The following is a 13,258-nucleotide window of genomic DNA, read 5'->3' as shown; positions in this document are numbered from 1 at the left end:
CAGCTTGTGCAGGTTTATTTAGACTTTGAAAGTTTGCCCTTAGGCAAACAAAAATTCACATTATAGATTTTGACGTTGTTCTTCATATTTGTGCTATAATGAGTCTACTTCCTTTTCATATTGAAGTCATTTTAGAGGGAGAGTACAAGCAAATACAAGTAAATGGGCTTCCTCAGACAAAATGGCACTCTTTTGTACATGTAATGCACATTTGTGGCAGGACAAGCAGAAAGGTTCTGGAACAACGATAGTTATCCAATACACTTGCTTCTCCTGAGAAGACAAATCTTTCACCTTTAGCAATAGGTATGTGGGCTCGGTACTCTGAGAGATAGGCATGATTGACATTTTATTTTACATAAATCAGGTTTTTTTTTTTTTTTTTTTTTTTTTTTTTTTTTTTTTTTTTTTTTTTACTTTGTATAAACATGCAGACACACACACAGAGAGATATGGAGAGAAACAGGCACACACACAGAGAAAGAGAAACTACACATAGACACATTATTTTCACTTGAAATTGATTCATACCTTTCCACAGCATGCAATATATCCTTAGCAGTGCCCCAGGCTATAATGAATTTAGAAATTTGATGTTTATGACAACACCACTATACTCCATTTATGACCTTTTCATAATTCCTATAAACTTCAGTGTTTACCCATTGAATGTTTATGGTGTAGCCAATCTTCTGCTAAAATTGTACAATATTCTGTTAAAACTGAACTACAGTGAACACCTTGAATAAATATTTTTGTATCATTATTTTCTTATGATAACCACTAGGCATAGCATTAGTGGGCCATTGTCTAAATATTTACAATCTGATGACAGAAGTAGGTGACTTAAATTGCCCCTCCCCCCCCAAAAAAGGGCTATTGCTGTGTGTGTTCCTAGGACCTGTGCATAAATCAGGCTGCTAACTTGGAGTGTAAGCAAGCAATCTGAAAGGAAATTCTGCCCATTTGATAGGCAAGAGTAGACTCGTAACTCCATTATGATGTGATTGATTAGCAAAACTGATTTTTTTTTTTGCCTCATCCGGTATGGTTTTAAAGTAACTAAAATGGCATCTGTTGAGGATTGTTTTTATAATTTGCTAATATTTCTACTTCTTAAACATTTTTTTCTTGATAATTTAAAGGTAATTTGTAGTGGAAAAAAAATAAACCGTGATATATAATTTCTTTGGTAGTTTGCCTCTTTCCTCTTTTTTTTTTTTTTTCTTTTTTTGCCTTGTTTTCATTTAGCATACCTGTTTGATCACAGCCTCTCCCAGCTTCCCAACGCCATTGCCTTACAAAGGTTTTAGGAAAATGGTTTAGTTGACCCCATGTACTTTTTATTTTGTACCTTTTTACCATTAAACATATACTTTAAAAATTTAAGTATTTTATCCAAGTTGTTTTGTTTTTCAAGATAGGGTTTCTCTGTGTATTCTTTATAGTCCTGGAACTCTGTCTGTGGACCAGGCTGGCTTCAGACTCAGAGATCTACCTGCCTCTGCTTCCTGAGTGCTGGGATTAAAGGTGTGCACCACCACTGCCTGGCTTTTTTCTTCTTTTACCTTTAACTACATTAGTTTATTTTAGGGGGTGGGGAACCAGCTCCAAGGAGCCTTTTTTTGGTACCTCATAGTCTTACCAGCCCTGAGCAGTGTTTGTGTGTGTGTGTGTATCCTTAAATGTGTGTGCATATACACATGGGTGTGTGTGCATATGGTAGCCAGAGGTCAGATATCTTCCTTAATTGCTTCTTCACCTTAATCTTTGGAGACAGGGTCTGCCTCTGAACTTGGATCTCATGAACTTGCTAGACTGGCTGACTAGAAAGCCCTCATATAGGTGGCCACTCCCAGATTTGGGGAGGGGAGGATGAGACAGGCTCTCTCTACATAGCTCTGGCTATCCTAGAACTCACTATGTAACCAGTCTGGCCTCAAACTCACAGTGATGTTCCTGCTTCTGCCTCCCAAATGCTCAGATTAAAGGGATGTGCCACCATGCCCAGCACATTCCCAACTTCTATGTGGTTACTAAGGATCTTAAATCATGTCTTTATGCGTGTGCAGCGAATGCTTACCAACTGGGCCATCTCCCCAGGCCTTTGAGCACCATCTTTTACTCTTTTGCTGGGACTCCCGTCACTGAACACAAACTAGAAGTGTGGGCAATAGCTTGAGTGACTCATCTTAAAGGAAGAGTAGTGGCTGTGTATATTATCCCTTCGACAAAGGCTCCATGAATGGCTAATATGTAAATAAGAAGAAAATCTGTCTTTTAAACCCACACACACAAGAAAACACAATTATCCTAAATTGGAATTTAATTGTCACCATCTCTGTCTAGTTTCTTAAGCATGGCTGAACCCCCAGGTTGTGTTTTAATGAGACAAGTATTTATCTACTTGAGCCTCAGATCCCTTCAATGGTGCACACGTTTTTCTAGACCATGGCATGGCCATTCATAATGCATTCAAATGGTCACAAGGTCTTCACAGCGTTTGCAAGACAGTTCACCCCTCTCTTTTGCTTCTTCCCTTGTAGGCTGATGCAATGGGCAAGGGCACTTTTGAAGCCTAGCTAAGGTATAGATGAGCGGGGGATGCAAAGGCACAGAGCATGAGTATGCTGTGGTCAGGGAAGAGTTGGTCCATGGCTGATGGGACCCTGGAGTCTATGGAATTTGTAAATGTCATAAAAGGTTGAAAAGAATACAAACAAACACAAAATTAAGTAAAAAATATGAATATTTTCTTAAAATAAAGACAAGTCACACTTTATTTAAGTTTTTGTATCTAAATAATAAATGTTTTTATTGCTTTTACAACTTTTAAAATATGATCATTCTGTGATTTAACCAGTCTTTACTTCCAAGTAACTTCATTGGATCTCAGTTCCCTTTGAAATAGCATGCTGTTATTCTGGAAGGTAGTCAGTTTTTCACCATCCCTCTTGTCTAGATAACATCCAAAGAGAAAGCCCACGGGGACAAGTACGTGAACCCAGTGGTCATGAACCAGCTGAAGTAAGTTCATGATGACTGCAGCCCGGTGCCAAGCACGACCCCACAACCAAGGGCAGTGGCAGAGAGCTGGCTTATTTAAGTTTTTTAGACAAATATTTTGATCATCTTTTCCCCTCCCCAAACTCCTTCCATATTCTCCCTACCTTCCTACTCACCAACCTGTATGTTTTTTCTATTTTTCCAAAACGAAATTAAAATATCTCACCAAACAACAATCAAGACAAATAGACAACAAAACAATAAGATAAAAAAATCCCCAACAAACCAAACAAAAAGTTCACCAAAAAACAAAAACAAACAAACAAACAAAAAAACCAATAAAACCAACAATAACAACAACAAACACAAAAACCAAAAGCAGTAAACTCTTTTGGGTTGGCCAACTACTCCTAGGCATGCCCTGGGGTATAGTTGATATACCCAGTAAGATTCCATTGGAGAAATTACTAGTGGGTATTAATTGCAAGTAGCTTCTCTGTTAGGGGTTGGACCTCCTGTCTACTTTTTTCTCTCCTCACTGGGCTCTGGGTAGCTTGAACCCGTGCAAGTCTTACATGTGTTGCCACAGTCTCTGAGTTCATATATGCATCATCCTTGTTGTGTCTGGAAGACACTGTCTCCTTAGAGTCGTCCATCACCTCTTTGTCTTATAGTCTTTCTGCCCCCTCTTTCCTATGGATTCCTGAGCCTTGAGGAGTTTGATAAAAGACATCCCCTTTAAAACTGAGTGCTCCAAAGTTTTTGACTCTCTGCACATTGTCCAGTTATGAGTTTCTATGTTAATTCTCATCTACTTCAAGAAGCTTCTCTGATGTGGACTGAACAAGACATTGATCTATGGGTACAGCAGTAGATCATTGGGAATCATGTTATTATTATATTCCTTTAGCAGAATAGTAGTAGTTGATTTTCCCCTACACCCATGACCTATCTAGTCTCAGGTTCTTGGCCACTTCATCAGTGCCAGTTCTGGCTTCCATCTCAAGGAGTAAGTCTTAAGTCGAATCAAAAGGTGGTTCCACAATAACTAGTGCACACACACTATATACTAGCTATAAAGATCAGGTCTTGTCAGAGAAGCAGAACAAACAGGAAGAGATATATATGTATCTGTCCATCTTCTCCTTCAGTGCCTGCCTGTCTGAGTCCCCAAACACCAAAAATTACTGACATAAAGGCTAGGGAATGGGCTCATGTTGTTGCTGAACAGGTTAAGAAGCAGGAATCTAGAGGGTTCCAAGACAGCAACGACCAGTGTGTATTCTATCTAAAGGGCTAAACCAGTGAGTAAGCAGGTAGCTGGATCCAAAACACCAACTGTGGTGCTTCCTGGTCCTGGACATCCCAGGATTCAGGAACAATTAGATCTAGGTCTCCTGTGGTCATCTCCTGGGTCCAGGAGTCACAAACTATGAGGTCCCTGTGCTTTCCACATGCTGAAGCAAGCGCAGGCAGGCCCCCAGATCCAGGGATCCACTCCACTCCAGCAACCAGATCTCAAATTCCTCCCGCTCCTCTGAGGTCAACATCTGGATTCTAGGGACAGCATCCCAACCTCCAAACTGCAGTTCTACTAGTCCCCATGGGAAGACCAGGTGGACAATAAAATCATACTAATCCTGGATCCAAGATGACAGAGCCTAGAGGAATACAGGAATGCCAGGAGCTCAGCCTCTACTAGGCCTGTAAGACGCAGCTCAACTGCCACTGGAAGCACCCGAGCCCCCATGGTTGCCATCTGAAAAACTTACACCCTGTGCCCATGTCCCCTCAACTGCCAACTGAGCATCCTGAGCCCTCTGTTGCTGCTACCACAAATGCCCACAGCCCCTGCAGTTAACACTTGAGATGGCAGTGCCCTGTGGCTGCCTCCTGAAACACCAGCAACCCTGCAACAGCCTTCAGAGACACCTGCACTTGGGCACACTTGTGCCCGTGTGCCTGCTCTTTGAGGTATCCATGCCCACTACCCACGAACTTCTAGGCATCTACCTCTGTACCCCTGTCCGGCAAGGCACCCATACCCCTGACCTTTGAGGCACTCATGCCCCTGCGCTTTAAGGAAGTGATGTCTGATCCCATGCTCCTGCCCTTCAAGGCACCTGTGCCCATGACCCTGCCTTCTCAAACACCCAGCCCCACATGGCTGCATCAGAAATGCTGTTTCCTGGACCTATATCGCCGTCCTGATGACTCCTCTAGACTCCAGAGATGGGAGGATCCAGTCTTCAATGTAGCTCTTCTAGATGAGGAGACAAGCAGGTCCTCACCTGATCATAAGACCTGAGAAACTCAGCATGTTCCAGGAACAAACACTCAAGGCTAAGGACAACCAGATGGCTAAAGGCCAGCATAAGAACACAAATAGACTTTCAACCCAAATTAACCAGAAAAGGTGGAAAAGGACACTTCATTTTCATAAAAAAAATGCACTATGAGGACATCACAATCCTGAACATCTATGCCCAAATACAAAGGCACTTGCATTGGTAAAAGAAACATTATTAAAGCTTAAATCACATATTGATCCCAATACAACAATAGTGGGAGACTTCAACACCCCACTCTCCCAAGGAACAGATCATTGAGACAGTTACTAAACAAAGAAATAATGATACTAACAGAGGTCATGAATCAAATGGAACTAATAGATGTCTACAGAACTTTTCACTCAAACACAAAAGAATATACATTTTCCACTAGGAACCTTCCCCAAAATTGACCATGTAAGTCAGTCACAAAGCAAACTTCAGCTGGTACATGAAAATTGAATTAACCCATTGTTCCTTAGCAGACCACCATGGATTAAAGCTAGACCTCAATAACAACAGAAACAATAAAAAGCCTGCACACTCATTAGAAATGAACAACTCCCTGCTCAGTGATCACTGGACTTCCTGGAATTCAATGAAAAAAAGGGCACAACTTAACCAAACTCATGGGACACCATGAAAATAGTGCTATGAATAAAGTTCACAGCACCAAGCGGCTTCATAAAGAAATTGGAGAGATCCCATATTAGCAACTTAGCAGATCACCTGAAAGTTTTAGAAAAAAAAAATAATAATAGAAAAAAAGAAAAGAAAAGCAAACACACCCAAGAGGAGTAGACAGCAGGAAATAATCAAACTTGGGGATGAAATCAATAAATTAGAGACAAAGAGTGCAATACAAAGAATCAACAAAACCAATAGTTGGTTCTTTGAAAAAATCAACAAAAAAGACAAACCCTTAGCCAAACTAACTAAAAGATAGGGTGAGAGTACCCAAATTAACAAGATCAGAAATCAAAAGAGCGACATAAAAACAGACCCTGAGGAAATCCAAAGAATCATTACATCTTACTGTAAAGTCTTATACTCCAGAAAATTAGAAAATCTAAAAATGGATGATTTTCTTGATAGATTTCACCTACCAAAGTTAAATCAAGAGCAGGTAAACAAATAAAACAGCCCTACAACCCCTAAGGCAGTAGAAGCAAGCATCCTCAAAAGTTTCCCAACCAAAAAAAGCTCAGGGCCAGATGGTTTTAGTACGGATGTCTACCAGACTTTCAAAGAAGAGTTAACACCAACACTCTTCAAACTATTTCACAAAATAGAGACAGAAGGAACAATACCAAACTCATTCTATGAAGTCACAGTCATCCTGATACCTAAACCACACAAAGACTCAAAAAAGATGGAAAATTTCACGCCAATTTCACTCATGTACATCAATGCAAAAATACTCAATAAAATGGTTGCAAACCAAATCCAAGAACACATCAAACACATCATCCACCATAATTAAGTAGGCTTCATTTCAGGGATATAGGAATGGTTCAACACATGAAAATCCATCAATGAAAGAAAAAAAAAATCACATGATCATCTCATTAAATGTGGAAAAAGCAATGAGAAAGTCCAACACCCTTTATAAGAAAAGTCTTGGAGAGATCAAGGATACAAGAATGCATAATAAAGGCTCAGTACAGCAAGCCAATACCCAACATCAAACTAAATGGAAACGCAAAGCAATTTCACTAAAATAAGGGACAAAACAAGGTTGCCCACTCTATCTGTATCTCTTCAGTATGGTACTAGGCATTCTAGCTAGAGCAATAAGACAACTAAAGGAGATCAAAGGGATACAAATTAGGAAGGACAAAGTCAAAGTGTTACTATTCGCAGATGATATGATAGTATACATAAGCGACCCCAAAATTCTACCAGAGAATTCCTGCAGCTGATAAACTCCTTCAACAAAGTGGCTGGATACAAGATTAATTTAAAAAATCAGTAGCCCGCTTGTATACAAATGACAAACAGGCTGAGAAAGAAATTAGAGCAACCACACACTTCATAATAGCCACAAATAACATAAAGTATTTAGGGGTAACTCTAACCAAGCAAGTCAAAGACCTGTATGACAAGAACCTCAAGGCTATGAAAAAAAATTGAAGAAGATACTAGAAGATGGAAAGATCTCCCATGTTCATGTATATGTAAGATTAATATAGTAAAAATGGCCATCTTACCAAAGGCAATCTATAGATTCAATGCAATCCCCATCAAAATAGCAACACAAATTTTCACAGACCTTGAAAAAATAATTCTAAACATCATATGGAATAACAAAAAACACAGAATCGCTAAAGCAATCCTATACAATAATAGAATTTCTTGAGGTATCACCATACCTGACCTCAAGCTATACTACAGAGCAATTGTAATAAAAGCTTCATGGTACTGGCATAGAAATAGATGGGCTGATTAATGAACTTGAATCAATGACCCAGAAATAAACCCACACACCTACAGATACTTAATTTTTGACAAAGATGCCAAAACCTTACAATGGAAAAAAGATAGCATCTTCAATAAATGGTGCTGATCTAACTGGAAGTCTACATTTAGAAAAATGCAAATAGATCCCTATTTATCACCCTGCACAAAACTAAAGTCCAAGTGAGTTCCAAGACCTCAACATAAAACCAGGTACACTAAACCTGTTAGAAGAAAAAGTGGGAGAGCTTTGAACTCATTGGCACAGGAGACAACTTCCTGAAAAGAACTCCAACAGCTCAGGCTCTACGATCTACAATTAATATATGGGAGCTCTTGAAACTGAAAAGGTTATATAAAACAAAGGACACTATTAATAGAACAAAATGGCAGTTACAAATTGAGAAAAGATCTTCACAAATGCTACCTCTGACAAAGTACTAATATCCAGAATATATAAAGAACTCAGGAAATTAAACACCAACAAACCAAATAATCCAATTAAAGAAATAGGCTATAGAGCTAAACAGAAAATTCTCAACAGAAGAATCTTGAATGGTGAAGAAGCACTTAAAGAAATGCTCAACTTTCTTAGTCATCAGAGAAATGCAAATCAAAATAACTCTGAGATTTCATCTTACACCAGTCAGAATGGCTATGATCAAAAACTCAAGTGGCAACACATGCTGTTGAGGATGTGGAGAATAGAGAGCACTTATCCATTGCTGGTGGGAGTGCAAACTTGTACAACCACTTTGGAAATCAAACTGGTACTTTCTCAGAAAACTGGGACTTGCCATACCTCAAGACCCAGCTATACCACTCCTAGACATACACCCAAAAGATGCTCCACCATACAGCAAGGACATTTGCCTAACCATGCTCGTAGCAGCTTTATTCGTAATAGCCAGAAACTGAAAAAACCTAGATGTCCCTCAACAGAAGAATGGATAAAGAAACTGGTACTTTTACAGAATAGACTACTACTCAGCCATTAAAAACAAGGAAATCATGAAATTTGCAGGCAAATTGATGGAACTAGAAAAAAAAATTATCCTGAGTGAAGTAACACAGAACCAGAAAGACACCTACAGTATTTACTCACTTATAAGCAGATTTTAGTCATACAGTACAGGATAGACATACTACAATACACAGACCCCAAGAAGATAAGTAACAAAGAGGTACCAAAGGAAGATACGCAAATCTCACTCAGAGGGGGAAATTGAATAGACAGAGGTAGTGATTGAAGAGTGGGAAAAAAGTAGAAGAGAGAGAGAGAGAGAGAGGAGAGAGAAATAAGGGTGGAGATCAGACCTGGGGGAGTAGGGATCAGAGGGCGAAAGGCCTGCAGAGTTAAGAGAAATGGTGAGTGGGCCATCTCTGTGACAAGCTGCAGACCTGAATCGTAATAGGCCTCTGGGAGGATAGAGGGGAACTCTAGCTAAGACTCCTAGTAGCAGGGGCCATGGAGACTGAAGAGGACACCCTTATCTAGACAAAACTCCTAGTGGATGGAGGAGATCACCAACACATCCACAAAACCTCAATTCAAATCTTACCCTATCTACAAGACCAGCAGGGACAAAGATAAAACAGAGCAGAGATTGAGGAAATGTCCAACCAGTGCCAGGCCCAACCCTAAGACCCACTCCATGGAAGAAAGACAACCCATATCAGTATTAACAATACTCTGATATGCTTGCAGACAGGAACCTACCAGAGTTGTGTTGACATACTTAAAACAACAACAACAACAACAAAAAAAAACAACAACTGTTTTATTTACATTTCTTTTATCTTTTTTCTCCCTACTCCAACCCACTTTTAACACTCCAACACCAGGTAGGTAGGAGAAAGAAAGCTAGTGTGAAAAGGGGCATAGTTTTTTCTTTCTTAGCTGCTTTCTGCAGGTTAGGGTTGTCAGGTTCCTTGGAGCCAGTCCAATACTTGTTTAATGAGATATTCAACTTCTTGTCTCATAAGAGCCTCCAAAAGCAGCAAAGGGAAAGCGGGAGCAGCTCTGTTCTTTTTCTGAGCTCCACACTCTCTGTGCTCTGGCATTTATTCTCTCTCAAGAGTCCTTAGATGTAAACTATCTACAGCTGGCAAAGAGTTCCTCTCAGAGCCGGCATAAGACAAATAGTCTGTTGCTGTGGAACATCTGAATCAGTCCCACATCCCACACCAGAAACCAAAACAAAAACATGTTTATATCAACAACAGAGTTGTCCTCTTAGAGGCTCCACCCAGCAACAGATGCTGAGACTCACAGCCAAAGACTGGGCAAAGCACTGGGAGCCTCCTGGAAAAGGAGGACTTAGAGGTGACAAAAGAAGACCAGAAGAACCGATCAACCAGGAACCAGAGGGTCCTATGGAGTCTGGATCACCAACCACAGACAATCGGTGGTCTGTACTTAGGTCCTCTACCTTATAAGTAGCTGATGGGCATCTTAGGCTTCATGTGGTCCCACTAGTTAGGGGAACGGGGAATATCTCTGTCATGGACTATGTTGTCTACTTTTTGATCAAATCCCCCTGATGGGATTGCTCTACCAGGCCAAAGGGAAGGAAGATAAATCCAGTCCTCATGTGACTAGATGAGTTTGGAAGTCTAGGGAAAAGGGTTCTCCTATTCTGAGGAACAGGGGAGATGGGATGAAGGAGGGAGGGGGAACTGGGAGAAGAGGAGTGTGATCTCTATGACCAAGATGTAAATTAATTGATTAAAAAATGAAAAAAACAAAACAAAACACGAATCTGCAAAGGCAACCAATATGCTGGAGTCTTTGATCCTAAAGCCAGTCTGGAGGCAAGATTTTCTTTCTCCAAGTTCCTTAATTTTCATCTCTTAAAGCTTCGGGTCATTGGATGAAATCCACCCACCCACACAAAAGGAGGGTAACTTACTTTATTTAATGGCTATTGACATCAATATTGCTCTCATTTAAAAATACCTTTCCAGCCACTTTGTACTGGTGCCTGACCCAGGTTTTATGACATAGCCAAGCTGAAATACAAAGTTCACCATGACACCCACTGAAGCTTAGGCTCTCATAGAAAATTAAAGTGTTTCCCCCTCTTCCATCTTGGACATTCCCACTGTAGTCTATGCATGTGTCTTAGGGAGGGGCTGAGTTTCTATACTTTCTCCACCACTCAGTAGGATAGGTTGCCTGTGACTCAGCATGAGGCAGGTAAGGGAAAGGAATTCTCACTCATGGAGATGTAACTAGATTCTAAATTCAGCAGGTAGTTGAAATTAGCTGCTGGTTTCAAGTGATCTTCAGAGAAATCCATTGGTGCTGGTGTCTTACATGGCATCCTAGATTTAGTCTCTAGTTCCTGGGTCTGGGCACAAATGCCTCCTTCACTCTGTGCATCTGTAATACCAGAAGCTTGTTTTCACTGAAGGAAACCCTCCTGATGGGATCGAGAGCATCCAGGAATCTGTCTGCTATTTTGTGTAGTCCACAGATAGCCATAGACAAAAAGATGGAACTCTGACTTGACAAACTCCCACCTAAACCTCATTATAAAGGACAACAGATTTCCCTTTAAAACTTTTTTTGTACTTTCTGATACCTTTGTGATCCCAGAATGAGTGAGATGTTGAAACACAACCCGGTTTCTGGTGGCCTTCTTTGTAAATAACACAACATGCTTCCCACCTCCTTAGGGTCAGTGGGAGTTCTTATCATCAGACCTAGGTTGAAATTGACTCCATCTGCTTGCTCTATGGTCAGGGTTGCTAGGAATGATTGATTTACTCTCCTTCTTAGAGTCTCCCGAGAGCTCGTCACTGTTGACCCAGACTGAGTCATTACACTGATTACACTGGGTGATTACACTCAGGCATTTTTCCTCCTGCTAAACACCCTGTATTTGACTAATATCCTTCAACTTCCTTCTGCCAGGTGCCACTCAGGTATGCCAGGCATACTCTCTATGCCATAACCCAGAGCAAGGGTTTTCTTTGCATAACTTTGAACATCTACCGTCTGCAGGTCAGTGTTGTAGGGTGACATAGTGAGCAGAGTTGGAGAGTAAGATGACCGGACTTTGCTCCTAATAGCAATGTAACTTTGAGCAATGACTATCTCTTATACTATGGTGGGAACGAGGCTATCAGCATGGTGTCACATGTTCACTGTCATGACTCAAGAAGCTGATCATTACACACCTTGCCTAGGGTTGTGTGGCCATAGGACAACACTCTCAAGCATCTTTGACTAAGGGCCAATAGGTGGCATGGAAGAGGTTGGCCTTCTCTGTGTCAGATGGTTCTTTCTCTGTTCTTCTTCCAGAAGAAAGGTCACGCTCACTGCACACAGACACGCGGCTGAGAAACTTGAAGTATAGCACATCTTGTTTATAACTTTGTTAACTTAATACATGTCTGAGAATTATTTTTACTTGAAGGTGGACTTCTTTTCTGAGAAATGTTCTGTAGTTTATAGTCAGAGGCTGCAGAGGAGTGGGAACTATGGCTGAGGACCCCTACTTCACAATAAATAGAGGCTCAGTGGAAACACCCGTTGGTAGTCTCAAACTTTCTGGGCTGCAGAAATGACTCAGTGGTTAGAGGCATTGAGGGGGGAGTTCTGATCCCAGCAACCACATGAGAAGCCGGGCATCCTGTGGATGCCTGAAACCCCAGCCCCAGCTCTGGAGACAGGAACATTGGTGGAGCTCGCTGCCTTCTAGCTTAACTGAGAGAATGTGAGCTGCAGGCTCATGGAGAGACCCTGCCTCAAACAAAAAAAAAAAAAAAAAAAAAAGGTAGAAATAACGATTAATGAAAAACAAGGCCGTAAATTTGAAGAATGGGGAGAGGTATATGAGAGGGTTTCGAAGAAGGAAAAGGAAGGGAGGACTTTTGTAATTATAATCTCAAAAAAAAGTAGAAATAAATAAATAAAGACCAGTCTTTAAAAACTATATTCAAAGTAGGTGGAGACTCACAGAAGAGGACACATGGGGGGATATAGCCCCCATGTGTGCATGTATTCCCCACCATGCATACAGACACTTACAAGGACTCATACATGCATTTCTTTTATCATGATTTAACTTATTATGGCTAAAAGCACACAGTTAATTTTTTCTATTTGTGAGTTTCATGACCAAATGGTAGTTTATCACGGTGTTCCATTTGTACATGAAAATGATGTTTATTCTGTTACTGTTGAGTGGGGTGTTCTCCGTGTTTGAAATAGTTTAGTTCTCTACATTCACAATTATTTTCTGTCTGATTGTTTGATTAACAAGTGAAGGATTGTTGAAGTTTGTTTCTAATTATGTGCTTTCGTACTTCTCCTTTTCAGCCCCGGCATTTTCTTTATTCATCTTGAGGCTTTATTCCTGAGAGAAAACACTGGGTTCTTGTGGTTCTTAGATATTTTTACTATCATTTTATATCATTTTTAGTAGTGGTGACTTTTGTTCTTAAGTTCAGTATAA

The 13,258-nt window shown here is 40.5% G+C and overlaps 1 protein-coding gene across 1 annotated transcript; it reads right to left on the bottom strand.

Annotated features, from left to right (window-relative positions):
• Nucleotides 1-2,866: 2,866 nt before the first annotated feature.
• On the bottom strand, nt 2,867-3,037 carry LOC129688273 (NADH dehydrogenase [ubiquinone] 1 beta subcomplex subunit 1-like). The gene has a single exon (XM_055623013.1). The coding sequence runs from the start codon at nt 3,035-3,037 to the stop codon at nt 2,867-2,869; it is 171 nt and encodes a 56-aa protein (XP_055478988.1).
• Nucleotides 3,038-13,258: the final 10,221 nt, after the last annotated feature.

Source organism: Psammomys obesus, unplaced genomic scaffold (assembly GCF_907164565.1).
Source record: "Psammomys obesus unplaced genomic scaffold, mPsaObe1.curated_primary_1811, whole genome shotgun sequence".
Lineage (NCBI taxonomy): Eukaryota > Metazoa > Chordata > Mammalia > Rodentia > Muridae > Psammomys > Psammomys obesus.
This window is presented reverse-complemented; position numbering and strand designations above follow the sequence as displayed.